General features: G+C 40.4%; 1 protein-coding gene across 3 annotated transcripts in view; it reads right to left on the reverse strand.

Annotated features, from left to right (window-relative positions):
- Positions 1-14,729, reverse strand: part of DYNC1H1 (dynein cytoplasmic 1 heavy chain 1) — a 51,494-nt gene that overhangs the window by 25,118 nt on the left and 11,647 nt on the right. For all 3 annotated transcript variants that reach the window (XR_014228703.1, XM_082316932.1, XM_082316931.1), the window contains exons 17-42: positions 14,134-14,289; positions 13,655-13,768; positions 12,916-13,026; positions 12,626-12,835; positions 12,085-12,231; positions 11,693-11,859; positions 10,805-10,978; positions 9,895-10,060; positions 9,628-9,816; positions 9,350-9,544; positions 8,342-8,624; positions 7,968-8,068; positions 6,277-6,436; positions 5,737-5,980; positions 5,372-5,555; positions 4,679-4,891; positions 4,263-4,501; positions 3,996-4,152; positions 3,355-3,582; positions 2,883-3,113; positions 2,612-2,752; positions 2,112-2,345; positions 1,327-1,533; positions 1,111-1,232; positions 565-730; positions 164-327 (exon numbers count right to left, since the gene is read on the reverse strand). Coding sequence is in view for 2 of the 3 variants with exons in the window: in XM_082316932.1 (XP_082173058.1) it covers positions 164-327; positions 565-730; positions 1,111-1,232; positions 1,327-1,533; positions 2,112-2,345; positions 2,612-2,752; positions 2,883-3,113; positions 3,355-3,582; positions 3,996-4,152; positions 4,263-4,501; positions 4,679-4,891; positions 5,372-5,555; positions 5,737-5,980; positions 6,277-6,436; positions 7,968-8,068; positions 8,342-8,624; positions 9,350-9,544; positions 9,628-9,816; positions 9,895-10,060; positions 10,805-10,978; positions 11,693-11,859; positions 12,085-12,231; positions 12,626-12,835; positions 12,916-13,026; positions 13,655-13,768; positions 14,134-14,289 (4,703 nt within the window). In the remaining variant the exon portion in view is untranslated. The remainder of the gene's footprint in view (positions 1-163; positions 328-564; positions 731-1,110; positions 1,233-1,326; positions 1,534-2,111; positions 2,346-2,611; positions 2,753-2,882; positions 3,114-3,354; positions 3,583-3,995; positions 4,153-4,262; positions 4,502-4,678; positions 4,892-5,371; positions 5,556-5,736; positions 5,981-6,276; positions 6,437-7,967; positions 8,069-8,341; positions 8,625-9,349; positions 9,545-9,627; positions 9,817-9,894; positions 10,061-10,804; positions 10,979-11,692; positions 11,860-12,084; positions 12,232-12,625; positions 12,836-12,915; positions 13,027-13,654; positions 13,769-14,133; positions 14,290-14,729) is intronic.

The following is a 14,729-nucleotide window of genomic DNA, read 5'->3' on the forward strand; positions in this document are numbered from 1 at the left end:
ATAGTGTTAACTTAAAGCGAAGGGAAATATTCTCATTTGTATTCCAGCAATTTAACATGAAGCACACTTCAGTTTGGTCTTTTAATAAAAGCTGGCAAGGAGTGGGGAAAATTCATCCTGCACCTTTTTTTTTTTTTTGCCCCTCATCTCATGTTTATTTTACCTGTCCTGGAAGAGACGTAAGGCTTCATGGGCCCAAATCCTGATAAGGCCTTCAACTGGTAAGGTTTCTAGTGGTCTTAATGCTTCGAATATACCTCTCACCCATCGAGTCATTTCACGAGGTGAATAGATGTAGTGTGGCTGTGTGTCTTGAGTGAATCTCTCCTAAAAATTCAAATATCATTAGTTACTTCATCCCAAAGTTACACCATATTTTTACAGGTCTTGTGTTGCACGATATTACTTTGCTAGTGTCATTCAGTGGCTTTGAGCAGAACTCAAGTAATTAGTTGAGTTCTTGCACACATATTAACCATATGAAAGACAAACAACGCATGTTAACTGATTCAGCATGAAAGGAAGACTTCTAATTAGAATCTGGGGTTGTATTCAACAAATTACCTGAGACATCGTGTAGAACTCTACCATAGCAGCAGTGAGAGGTTCTGCGTATGTGCGAAGTGATGGGATCAGCCTTAGCATTGCACGATTGAATGTTCCATATATCTGAGTAAGTGAAGCTGGTCCAGGATAGTCCACGTAAACCACAGGAACATGTCGTAAAAATCTGAAAGATTAGCATGTTACAGAGCCCAGAAGGTCAAATTACAGTCTGTAGTATTTTCATTATCTTTTGCCAAAATTAAATAACTGCTTGATTCAAAATTATCAGCAGTAACTGCAGTTGGTTTGATTGCTCCTTAGTGACTCGGACCAAAAAGTATTCTGAAGTATCCACAGCATTTTAGACAGGTTATTCAAGAAGCATAACAATGAGTCACCTGGCTGGCTGTCAGGATAAGAACCAACTAGCAGTTAGTTCAAAAGCAAGGAACACAACTTCAGCACAGCTGGTGTTAAACAAGTGTATTAAGAACAGATTACATACAAAATGCTTCAATTTTGACCCCTATTCTGTTGTCATATAGAGTTTACCAGATACATTACCTATGTGAGAGAGGTTTTCTTCCAGGATCAGTAGGTGGATTACATGCACCAACAAACTGAATTCTCTCCAGTTTCACCCATGTCTGGTCTGATGTACGATAGAATCCTCCATGTTCCACCATCTGGGAAAAAAAAAAAGTAAAATAAAATCAGTGGAACACTGCATTTCCCTGAAAATAACTGTTATTATATAGGTGATTACAAAGAAAAACAAACCTGTCTAATGAAGGATATGACTCTCTGTGTGCCATACTTATCCATATCTGGCAAGTTGATTTCATCACAGAACAGCACCAGCCACTTTCCTAACTGCACAGGAGCCAGCACCACTCCATTTGGTGTACGCCTGTACTCGCAGTAGTGATCAAAAGTTTTCAAGAGCAGTTCTGGAGTGGTAGCGCTAGAAAAGTTCAGTCCAACCACCTTAAAAAGACAACAGTGAAAAGAAATAGTTAAAATACACTAAAGCTTGAAAGAGAGCATATATGAGTCCTGAAAACAGGTATGTTTGGCTTTCCACAGGGGAAGTACATATACCATCTATATTTCAGATTACTGCCTGTATTCTGACTGTATACTGTTTGCTTCCCACTGCAGGTTCTCTGTTTACCATGCAGCAATGCCTCCTGCCCAACCTTGTACTTAGAACACCACAGCTTTGTATACCTGTTACTCCACCTACATACACTGAAGGATGAGAGCTATTCTTAAACGTTACCACAGGTTCTTAAATACTAAATGGTGGAACGCTCTTGAATTATTGAAGCGGCAAAGGAAGGAAGTAGCTTTTAGGTTAAGGATCTTGAGACAGAAATTTAGATTCTGCTCAACATAACTTTTACTTTTTGCTCTGCATACACATGACTGACTCAGGCGGAGGCATCGCTGAATTCTGGCTAGCAAATCATTTCCATGCTAAATCAAGACTGCTTTAATCTTTAAGGAGATTAGAGACTCGATACTACTCTGTAATTCACGCACGCAGACACACTCTTGCCTACCTCCATGTCAGGCAGAGCTCTGAGAGCACTGAAGAGGGTCATGGTCTTTCCAGAACCTGGCGGGCCACACAGTACTAGAGGTTTGTGTTCTGCCAGCCAAGTATACAGCAATGCTTCATGGCGAACAGTATCTAGGGTTGGTACGACTACATCAGGAGCTGCAACTTTGTGTGTCTCAACTTCAATCTGAGGAACCTTGGATTGCCACGGCACCCATTCACCTGTAATAGACACCTAGGAGCACAAAAACACGATCAGACAATTTAGAACAGGAATATAGCTCAACCTTAGTTAAAAGAGAATGTATTTTTTTTAAACCACAGAAGAGTTCGCGGCATCAAATTTGATGTGTTTATTTAAACAGGCAGCTTGTTCACTGAACTGTGAAACTGTAAAATTTAAGATAGTCTGGCATTTTATTTTCCAGTTGCATCTCCAAGATCTAAAGCAAGCTTCTAAGAACACAGAAGAGCAACACTTCCAGCATAAGAAAGGCTTACCTCATAGTCAATTATAGGTATGTTGGGTGCAGTTGGCAGTGGCACAGTGGTGATTCTCCTAATGTATTCTCCCAGTTCTGCTCTCATTTTCAAACGGCTGTCTCCAGAAAGAGACCAGAGTATTGCATAGACCAGGTACCTCTGTAAGAAGCAGCAAAAGCAGCTATTGGCTTCACAGTAATGGAACAAAACTTAATGACCAATAAATCAAATCTAGCTGCTATACTGACATGTCAAACACAGCAGTCACTTAGCAGCATATTGTATTTACCTGGATGTAACGCTCTAGTTGATCTATCTGCATTGGAAAGTCTGGATGGTTGGCGTTGTACTGGGCTACGTTGCGGCAAGCTTGATGCAACATGGAGAACAGAGAACCAAGACAGCGCAAGCGGGTGAGATCCATAATATGCTCCAACTTGAAAGCATGTTCAAGTGCTTTAGTTACCAGGCCGTTAGATGTGAAATATGGCTGCATTATTGTTGCAGCATCTCTCTGAATCTGTTGGGGGAGACAAATATTGCTCAAAGTACTTGCTTCTCATTTGACTACCGGGCAGCAGGAAATAACTTTTTTTAAGGTTTGAAATGCTTCATATTTTAATATTCTTTAAAAAAAAGAAAAAAGATGAAAGGGGAAGTCAGCTTTTCTATGATAGGCTGTCATAAAGTCTAAGTACACCATACTACTTGTGATAGAAGTGTTCTTACTACATTACCCCATAATGTAATCTAAGTTATACCTGCAACATTGGGGATGCTGCTTCTTCACCTTCATCTTCTTTGCCCTTTCGCCTTCGCTGAGCTTCCTCCTCACCTTCATCCAGAGGAATGCTTCTTAGTCTGGCCAGGAAGTTATTGAATATCATGTCTGTACTGAGAACATCCTCACTGAACCAGACCATGCCACACCTTGACACAGTAGCCAAAGTGGCATATTTCAGATCCTGTACCTCAAACATGATACGCACCTAAAGAGTAGAAATTTAAAACAAGAGTTTGAAGTAAAAACAATCAACCAACCAAAAGCAAAACAAAACAAAAAACTTGCTCCCAAAAAACAGAGACCTTTTAAAAGTAAGTTAATTTGTATTTAGCCTCTGAATAATCAACAGCAGCATTAAACTATCCTAAGATAAGTTCATCATTATTGACTGTTACCCTGGACTTTTATATAATCCACAAAGTTTGTCTTACAGGGTGAGAATAAGTATAATGTGAAATGTTTGTTTCCACAAAACCTCCTAACTCCAGCAAACCACTACCTGAGATGAGTATGACTCTGCTTGTGATGAGAAAGAGGGACAGCACTAGTATGGATTAAGGTAAAACCAACAAGTTTATAGGACAGCACGTAAACATCATATAAAAAAGGTAACATTACATTTGGTGGAAGGCTGAGACGTTCTCCATTTGGCAGAGTCAGTAGTTTGTTGTCATCCAAAACAGAGTTCAAGTTCTCAACCCATTCAGGGTCTACATCACCATCAAAGATAATCCACTGACGTTTCTGCAGTTCACCTCTCACATTGTCTATGATTCTACATTAAAGGAAATATTTATTGCAGTAGAGAACAAAGACTCAGTAAGGCCAGATTATCCATGGTACAAGTGTACTGGCCATTTTTCATTTGCGCTAATAAAGACTCACTTTCTCAGGACATGTGTAAACAAGCCATCTGTCCATTCCCTGGTGTTTGGATCCAAAGTACCATAGAGGTGATCTTTGCTGATTGCTTTTGGATCTATAATATGAGCAACACCTTCCACACCCTCCAGCCGTTCGAGGGCTTTCAGAAGTACTCTCCAAGCCATGCTCTTTCCACTTCCGGATGGACCGACCATCATCAATCCATGATTTATCTGTGTAATCTGATACAGCTGAAGAACCTGTGACAGAAGAAATGATGTACCAATTAAGACTTAACTTCAGTAGTCAATCTAAGCTTCTATGTATGGCTCGCTTAAGACAAGAAAAATGAAAAAGCTTTCCACCTTTCATAATAAAAAAGGAAGTTTAGTCTTAGACACAAACTTCAATTTCACATTTTCAGTTTTATATTTTACCTTTTCAACCCACATGCCACCAACTTCTTCTCCATCACCATAGGTAAGGTACATTTCCTGACACACTTTCTTAAGCTCCTCTCGCAAGGCTGTCATCTCCCCACGATGATACTGTACTCCAGGGAATACATCAGAAAGGAGACTGAACAGCAATGGAATGTCTTCTGCAACCAGTTTTGGTACCATAGTTTCACATACACTTTGGATCAGGATCTGCAGAGAGAGTCACATTTTGGTTAAGATTTTTTGTTAAGTTTGCTTTACCAAATGTGTCTGATAAGGAATACTTCACTAAATACTTTATCAATAAAGCACCAGACCAGGATGGTCTTGGTAAAATCCACCACTGATGGCATTTCAAATTTGAAAGTACACAATGAATTCCTATTGATTTACAGTTTACACAACTGTAGTTTCTTATGCCTCTTCGCTATGCTTTTGGTATTAACTGCTGAGGAACTGAGCAGCAACAAGCATTAGGAATGCACCACCTCCTAAGAAGTAGTCTTTCACTACGATTCAGGGACTCCTAAGACATGTTTAACTTGGTGCTTCTAAGCTATCAAATTACCACCTTTTGTAACTAACATTACTTTGCTTGCACGGCTTAACACTAAAGGGTAAACACTGCAGGGTTGTTTCGTGTGCATCCTGTACTTTATCACAGAAGTAAAGAGTTCACACACACATTACCTCTTGTTCTGGTAAGTTCTCAGCGATTTCTCCCTCATCAACAACTTCACCACGCTCTTCTTTCTCCCGCTTTATCTTCTGAATCCTCTCCCTCTTCACATTACCTGCACTAACCAGCACACTCTTCAGTGCTCTCAAGCCAAAGTCATAGTGACTTTGGGAGGACAGCTGTTCATCACAAAGCCTAAGAAGCAAAAGAGACAAAATACAATTTGATTCTCAATAGGGACCAACACAACACTCAGTAAATGTCATTGTTTACTTGAAATGATTGCTACACAACATGCTTATTGAGTTGCAAAGAACATTATAGCTTTGAACAATAAGCTCTATTTTTACTGATTGAAGCCAAACTGGTTACTCACTTGAAGAATGGCACTATCTTATTGGCAAGCACTTCAGCTGTACGGAAACCTTGGGAGTACAACATGACCTGGGCAATCAACTGACGGTCTGGTTTTGTCATTGCCAAGCTACGGAACAACTTCTTCAAATTGTCAGGCAGATTTGATCTGCCGGCATAGCCAGGATTCATGGTGATGAAGATAGCCATGTCAGGGCTCACTTTGACTTGTTTGTTCAGCAGCTCACAAGTAATAGGTGTTGCAGCTAAAAAGAGAGGGCACTTAGTTACACCTGAGTCAGTGATCAATCACCCTGAGAACAGAATCCATACTTTACTCTATTTTAGTTTCCTACAGTAATGGCCAGCAAGTCCTCTAGTACTGCAACTCAAATACTCAACCAAAAATTTCTACCAGATGAAAATTACTTCAAGTTTTTAAGCTTTGATAGAAAGTGGCTTCATCCTTGGATTGTTTGGGAGAAACATAACTGAGCAACAAAACAGCATGAAGGATGTTAGAGATGCTGTACAACACTATTAGGAATGAACAATTACGTACTCTTGTCATAGTTGGGGTTGGAGTGCTCTCGCAAGGCTTCCTGGATGCACTGAACTTGCTGTGAAACGGCAGACAGCATACGCTCCTCCAGTCTGTTGAACTCGTCAAAGCAGCCCCATGCACCCACTTGGCAAAGTCCCACAAAGATGCGTCCCATTGCCTGCACGTAGAGAGGAAAATTCACTGAAGTTGCATGATCATTCTTGCCTATGCACAGGCTAAGGGAGCAGAGAAGAGCACTTTATACAATGCATCCAAGGCAGGAAGGAGCCGTATTTATATGTACATTACCACCTTTGTAGTACTCTAAGAGTTGTAAAAGGGTTCTGACTTTCAGATGTTCACTGCTTCACAGAATCACAGAAGATGATCACAGCTTCCTATTACTACATACTGTACTGCAGTATATTCACAAAACAGTCAAGGTAAGTCCACTGCATGATGTTTTGTTTGCTGATACCATTAATACCAGGTGCAGTTCTAGTCCTTTATCACAAGGAGAATACTAGAGTTACAAAACATTTCAGAAGAGCAAACTGGATGGCCAGAGTATGGTAAGACTCCCACCTAAAGATCAACCTTTAAGGTAGGATTCTGTAAAAAGCAACGAGGGCATATGATGGAGGTCTAAAAGCCTTTGGTTTAGGATGAATAGGAATCAACTGTTCACTGTCTTTTCCACTACAAGAACTAAAGCATCATTAAAGACAACAAAAGAAGGTGCTCCTTCATAAAGTGCACAGTAATGCAGTGAAACTCTTTGGTAGACAATGCTATAGAAGCAAGTGTGCATGTGGATTTAACAGGAGAAATGAGTACCTGGAGAAAGGTTCACTGGAGCATGAATAGAGCAACTCATTTCAGCTTGGGACCTCCTGATCCTCACAACTGTCAGAGGTAGGAAGGGGACCGGGGGCAAGGAAGGAGTATCGTGCACTATCTGTGATCTTACTGCTCCCTAGGTATTTTCTTACATTCGGCACTACAGGCCAAATGCTGACTAAATGGACCCCTGGTCTGATCGAAATACAGCTGTACAGAAAGAAAAACAACAGATGGGCAACCTGGCAGAGTCCATGAAGTATCATGATTCCTTGTCCATGTTTTATATTGTTTTTTATATATACACACCTGACTGAGGCTTTTATTTTGAGATGTTTGCTGTGTTACAGTTTACAGAGGCATTTCATCTGGTTCTCAGTTTGAAGATGTCATTAATTTTGAAATATCTGGGTAGATGTTCTTAGTTTTGAAGAATCTTTCACATGCTGAGGCAAACTCCAGTTATGTCGCAAAGGATAATTTGGTAATAGTACAGCTGTTTTGGCAGTCTCACACTCCCATCTGTTCTCCGTTAAACCAGTACCATCAATGCAAACTAACCAGTTTAAGTTACTTTCCTAAAGCCAGTCTTAAGCCCCCACTCCGTACTTCCTCTTCCTTTCCCTCCATTTGCTGCTATAGAACTACCCATTCTAAAAAAACCAGAACCCCTCCCCCAGCAATGTTCTCCCCCACTTTCGCTTTAGGTATCTTTTGTTACAGAGCACCTATATGACCCACAGATATCAGCTCAGTTAAGACTTACAGATAATCATCAGAAAATAAACACTGATAGCTGTTTCAGAGTTCTGAAGAGACTCGTATTGCTTGTTAGCAAAGACTACATTTTTTTTAATCAAACAGCTTACCTGGAAGTCAAATGTTTCATCACAGTTGAAAACCAACACAAAGCGGCCAAGCTGATGTCCGAGAGCTTTAACAGATTCCGTTTTACCAGTACCAGCAGGACCTATTTTTGAAGTGGGACAGACATGTTTTAGTGTTTATCATCTGAGGTACCACTGCCTACTCACGTAATCTGCCAGCATGCTGATTCTGATGGTCCCTGACAAGAGGGTTCAGTGAAACCTAAAACTGTTACAACTTCCCCCAAAAGACTGTTTTGTTCTTCAGTATCTTAAGTTATAAGTGTTCTGCATGTTTTACATTAAAGCTATAATTAGAGAGGTTAAGAGTTTATATACTTGCCTCAAGTTTTTATTGTACTTCAGTACAAACTTACCAAATGGTGATCCTCCAAGTCTTGCCTCCAGGGCTTGTGTCATTGTCAGGTAACAGCGGTCAGTAAGAGGAGTCTGTACTAGTTTATCCTGAACACCAAGGTACTCAAAACCATAGTTGAATTTGGCATTTGCCATCTGAATGGAGAGCTGTTGCAACACATCTGTCTGCTTTGGGTCAAAGTAGAACCGCATTTGGCTGAGCCACTCAAAGGATTTGGAGTTGTCAATCTTGCTTTTGATCAGTGATCTTGTAACATCTCTCTGGTGCACCAACTCGGTGATCTGGAGAATAAAGTAACTCCTTAGACCACAGCAATTCAAACCATTGCTAATGAAGCCAGGAATCCTACAGCTTTTCAGATTAGCATTTTGGTAAATGCGATGGTAAATTACCATCACTTAGAAATCATGACCTACCAACAGTCTCTGCCTTAAAATCTGCTGCTACAAAGACAAAACTAACAACGTTGGCTGCTCTTGTTAAGGACTTCCCTAGCTTTCAGCAAAGCACTCCGGTCCAGTTAGTCTGTTAATCCATTACACTACTGAACTAGATATTTTACTTCCCAGAAACAAAGACGACAAGTACTCTTAAAACAGACCAGATATTTCCCTCTAAAAATGTATAGAAATAATCCAGGACAATTTTAACTTCCCCCCCCCCCCCCCCCAATCCCTATCTACAAACAAAAGCATATATTAATTACAATAATCAGCAGCTCAATAAGACATCTTACTTTTGAACGAAGAAATCAGTAACTTCCGTATTTGGAAGAGCTAGTTTGAAGATCAGTTCAGTGAGCTAGTCTATAATATGCTATCATGCATTAAGCTGACTAGAGTGAAAAACTACCACCACCTACAGGATCAGGGCTTGATGCAGTTGCTTAAATCACATAAAACTTTTTCCCAGAGGTAAAATAAGTCTTAGGCTAATCAGTCTTTTCCTTAAACTTTTAAAAATCCTCATCTGGGAACCTGGAAGAGGGATGGAGGTTTTTACTTACCAAGTGCTCCAGTTTCCTTCTGCGAAGAGGCGGCTGCTCCATCAGCACAGAGTCTGCCAGGACATTGAGTGTGACCTCAACATTAGCTAGCACAGAGTGGAGAGGACTGTTGTCTCCAACTCCACCCATACCATTGAGGGCTGACTCAACATTCTCAGACCACGCGATCTGGGCTGACAGGACAACAAGCTGAGCCTGTGTAACAAAAATCCTCATCAGATAGTTTTCCTCAGTGAAGTAACCAAGCTGCAGTATGCTTAAACGTTCCATATTGATACCTGGTATTTGTCAATCCAAGAGATGTAGACTGCTGGATCAATTGAAGTTGCTTTTCCAAAGATTTCTACTTCAGTAACAGATTCTGCAAGCAGTTTAGCAAGGGTCACTCTCATTTCTTTTTCAACAAGAGTGAGCCACTCATTGATCTTGGGATGTTCTGTGATGGAGACGGGCGTTTTGAACAGCACCTGCAAGAATTAGGTTTAAGTCAGCCCACATTCACTTATTTTCAGAATTTTATTTAAAAACACACACTGCAGCTATACCTCCTCTCCTTCACGTGAGGATATCCCAAGGACCACAGAATTATCTTCATTGAGAATAATGCTAGAAACGCCAGCAAACATCTTCTTGAAGTGTTTCTGCAGCTTAGCAACATTTTTGCTGTTTCCAATGATTTCAAGCAAGTCTTCATCACCAACAAAATAAAACCTAATAATTACATAAAATTAGATCATAAAATCTCAGAACTCCAACTATCACTTTTAATTTATTTATGCTTCATAGATGACCACTATATGGGAGTAACTGACACTTATTTCCCCAACACTGCAAGAGTGCACGAACCATAAATTTGCTAGAAGTTATACTTCAGTTCTAAGATTAAGTCTCAGTTCGTGTGGTCTGTACCATACAAAAGTGTATACATGCTCCATACTGTGGATCATTTTCTTTACCTATCCATCCCTGAAATACTCACAGTAGAGCTTGGGATTGAGTTAAGTCTATTAGGCAGGGAGAACTCCCACTCAGTACCTCCCTCACCCTTACTCTCTCATGCTAAGGGACAAACTAGTTGAGGACTACAGGTAAGTCAGAACCAATGACTTCAATACTGGACTGTGACAGTTCAGACACCGTCCTTCAATCAAATGCCAGAATTAAGCAGTTCCAAATAGAACCTGTAAATTTACAGAAATCGGCTGCAATGGTTCCTTAAGCAATATCTGAATCCTACAATGAGCCACAGATGAGCAAGTAAGAGAAGTTTTAGTCCCACTTCCTGAGAATTAGCTATAACTGAATTCTGTATTTAGACAATACAGATTTAAATCGTCATAACATACATATGGAACACATAAAAATCGGCAGAGGCTTTACAGAACAGTACACCACTTCCTGCACAGAAACATCAAATTACTTTACTTCAAGAGTCAACTAAAGTCAATGTCTTACCGAGGGAAAGAGGACCTCTCCCTTTCCAAGTATTCTCCCAGTGCCTTCTGTATCTTCCCAAGCAAGTCTGCCAGTCTCTCTAATGACCTCTGCACACCTTGAATGTTAAGAACATCCATCACAAGCGGAGATTTGGACACCTTTTTCATGAGTGCCAAAAATTCAGTGCTGATGCTGCAAGTAAAATAACACAGTACATTAGTGCAAACTCAGTAACCACAGGCCTGCAGAACACCAAAGTTATTTGTCTCTAAAAGACCACTCCCTCTCTAATTGTTGCGGCTGCCCTAGGGAACACAGGGCTAAATTCCCCAACAGCTCTTCATCTACCTTAAGTCCACAACAACAAAATCTAACTTCTTTGCAATGTTCCATCTATCAATTCCACTGCTGAAGGTCTACTTCTCTTCATTTCCTGAAGAGATGCATAAATCTGATTCTTTGATCTGACTGGATGTGTGTGGAATGAATAAGGATGACCAGAGCAACTTAAAGCAGAGGAAGAAAATGACATCTGAAGGGTGAGACTAAAGGCTGCGGCAACAGACATCAGCCTGCTTGTTGCAGCTACAATGCCAGAAAAATCCTTGAGGTAGCTGACAGGAACTAGCAAGAAAAACCATCTGAATCCAAATCATCATCTAAAAATTGTACATCAGTCTTTTTATTATAAACCTTTTTCTGTCATAGCTGTCTACATGCACCTCTTGCCATATTTGTTTGCTTGATGAACTTATGTCTACAGCAGGGCTGTAATCAGCTGGACCAGGTAAGAATACAGTTAGTATTTCAACTCAGAGTGTGCTACACTGAAATCATGAAGTTGCAGGCCTGTCCACATAGTGCCCCAAGGGAGGCAAGAAAGGAACAAACCAATTAAAGAGTTACCTCTGGAATCGCTGGGTTTCCACAGGCAGCAAGTGCTTGATGTCTGCACTACCAGTAAAGATACCCTCCAGGTAGACCCATCGCCTTTGGACATCTATCCAGACATCAAAGAGTGCCATGATACGGTTCAGCTTATCTTCCCAGCTAAGGGCATCTTCCTCAAACACCTAAAGTTTAAACGCTGCATTAATATTCATTTTAATAGTATCAGGAGTCTGACTGCTAATAATTGTTAGTGGAAACAGTTGTTTGAGAGTTACAAAGTATGCATATGCAATTAACTGTCTATCAACTTAAACAGTGAATATAGTCCCTGCTGGCAAATATATAAATTAATCAAGAGGGGAAGGCAGAATGCAATGAAGATTTTTTAGCATTGTTCTCCATTTTACCTTGTAGTATGGCGATAGCTTCATAGCGGACACGCTGTTAATGTGCTCTTTTACTTTGTTGAAAAGGTCATCCCATCCACGAATCAAACGACATTTGTTCTGGTAATTGACCAAGTCCAGTTCGTAAGTGTTCCACACTTCTCTTATCTGAAGAAAAAAATGTTTAAGATATGACATCAATCATTTCTGCTCCAACATAGCTACAAAGTAGAACTGTATTACAGTAATCAGATTTCACTTTTTTTTACCCAAGGATTCTGGGTTTATGCTTAAGCTTTTGTTAAAAATATTGAGAATATGATGCAGCTAGGTGAAACTTAAATAAGGCAGAGTCTTTGCAGTCATTATCAAGGACCGTTTTTTACAAATAATGCAAGTTTCATCAGAGGAAGCTTACATAGTTTTAAGCTGTTCCCCAAAACAGTGCTTTCCATGGAGTCTCAGCAGCTCAGATTGACAAGTTTACTACACAAGTGTCAGCCACCCAACAGCAAGCCTTTGATTTGCTATTATGCGCATACATACAAGAGTTGATACTAGCCTGTTTCAAGAACTCTTCCAAAGCCATCTCTCCCTGAGCCACGAGCAGCACATCTTTGACAATTGCTTCATTTCTCTGTAAATCGACATCCCAGATCTGACCCAGGGTCAATTCCGAGACAACCCAGTTAACGTGAAGCCTTTTCATCAGCTGTTTCCAGTGACGATCTTTAAGCGCCTCGGATTTCAGTTCAATAACTAACATGTTTATCTACAGAAGACAAGACAGCAGGTTACATCCTTGAACTTGAACTATAAAATACATGCATTTTAGAAATGAGCATAACTTACCTTCATGTAGCCCTTCAGAAGTCTCTGAACATACTCATAGGAGGCATACTGTCGCAAGCGGGCAGGGAAGTTTTTGAGTTGGTTCAGCAGACCATCTAAGTTTTGTCGAAGCTGTCAATAACATAAAAGCAATGAAATCGTTCTCCGCAAGTGCTGTGCACATAGTTGTACAAGTTTAAAGCTGTCTATATATTTTTACAGAAACCTCTCACTAATGAGATACTATCGACAGTACAGCCCTTCTAGTGGTATACATATTTGCATAAGATATGGTTACTCTATAGCTGGGAATGTAACCTTATTGGTCTGATGAAGATTTATGACACAGTACTGTCACAGGCAGTTTATAGCTTAGCGTTCCTACTGATCTCTACCTCCTGAGCATTGAACAAAAACTGATGCTGTTCATCCAATGATATAACGAAGTTTCCCAAACGAGGTCCAACAGCCTATTTAAAAACAGCACAGTTTCTTCTCTGTAGATGCAGTCCAATCTCAATTTCAAAACTACTGGAAATGCATAAATCCCCTGCAAAACTACCCGAGTTTTGACAAACCCTGTGAATTTTTTTTAGCTTAGCATGAGAAGAAACATGCTCACAAGATACTGAAAAAGGTACCCAAACACTGAAAACGATCTGGAATGTGACAACTGAGCATGTCTATCTCAGGAGGTCTAATTCCTAATTTGCATATGCTTGCAGTAGTTACATTGTTTATGTATACAGAAGTGAAGTACCTTGCGAGGCTGTACTGAAACCCAGGGTTGTTCTTTCATTTGATCAATCTGTTCCCAGACCTTAGAGAGTTCAGACCAGACGCCTTTGAGATCCTGCAGCTCTTCAAGGGCTACCTATAGTAAAGAATGTTTCAAACATCAGCAGTTATTCCTAATTTCTTCAGTCATTAGTGTGAGGGACTTAAACAGAATGCTTTTCACACGTCAAAAACCTTCAGATAGCTTGCCAATTCAACAGAACTGCAATAGCAAGTGACCCAGATGAGATTTTTGCATCTCAGGCCACGTAATAGCTTCACGAGAATAAGACACTCAAGGAAGAGATCACAGACAATCTCTTAAGGCTAGAACTGAACGAGTGGGGAGACTGTCTTGACACTAGTACATCACAGGCTACAAGTCACTCTCTTAAGGGAGACAGAGATGGAACGGAAATGATTTGTCTGAAACTGACAAGAAGCTGTGTGAGCAGGTTGTACCTGGACGCGCTCTTCACTGCCACTGAGCAGTCCTGTATCTGTTAGTTCCAGAGCCTCCTTGGCCTTCGCACACTTCTCACGATCATCCTTCAGCCTACCGAATTTTCCTTCGTAAATGGTAAGAGCTTGAAGAGCCTCTTCTGGACGCAGGTTTCCCTGAAGTTTGCAAGGGATACATTAATCCAAAAAATCCTACAATCAAGTTTAAGCCAAGTTAAAAGCAAGGACTAAATACTAAATGTTGGTTTGTCTCATTATTTTTCCATTTCCAGTTTGCTGACAATAAGGCTACATACTAATCCAGAATAAGTCTCATCCCACTTCTACATGCAGTTTTTGGCTTTACTAAATATCACTTTAGGGGAAGAGAAAAAAAAAGGGGGCAAAAAAGTAGCTTGCTTCTGAATCCTCCTACATGCACGCCTCTGACATACCCCTTGTTTCAACCAAAGCTTTGTTAGTAACTTGTCTTGCTTTTTGCACCTAACAGAGGCCTATGTTTTAAGGGTAAATTTCCCTCTGCCACCCCCTCCACCCCCCCAAATAAAAAAATCTACACATTGGCAAGTTATTATAGAACTCTCAAAGACTTTACC

The sequence above is a fragment of the Platalea leucorodia genome, assembly GCF_965183815.1.
Source record: "Platalea leucorodia genome assembly, chromosome: 7".
Taxonomy (NCBI): domain Eukaryota; kingdom Metazoa; phylum Chordata; class Aves; order Pelecaniformes; family Threskiornithidae; genus Platalea; species Platalea leucorodia.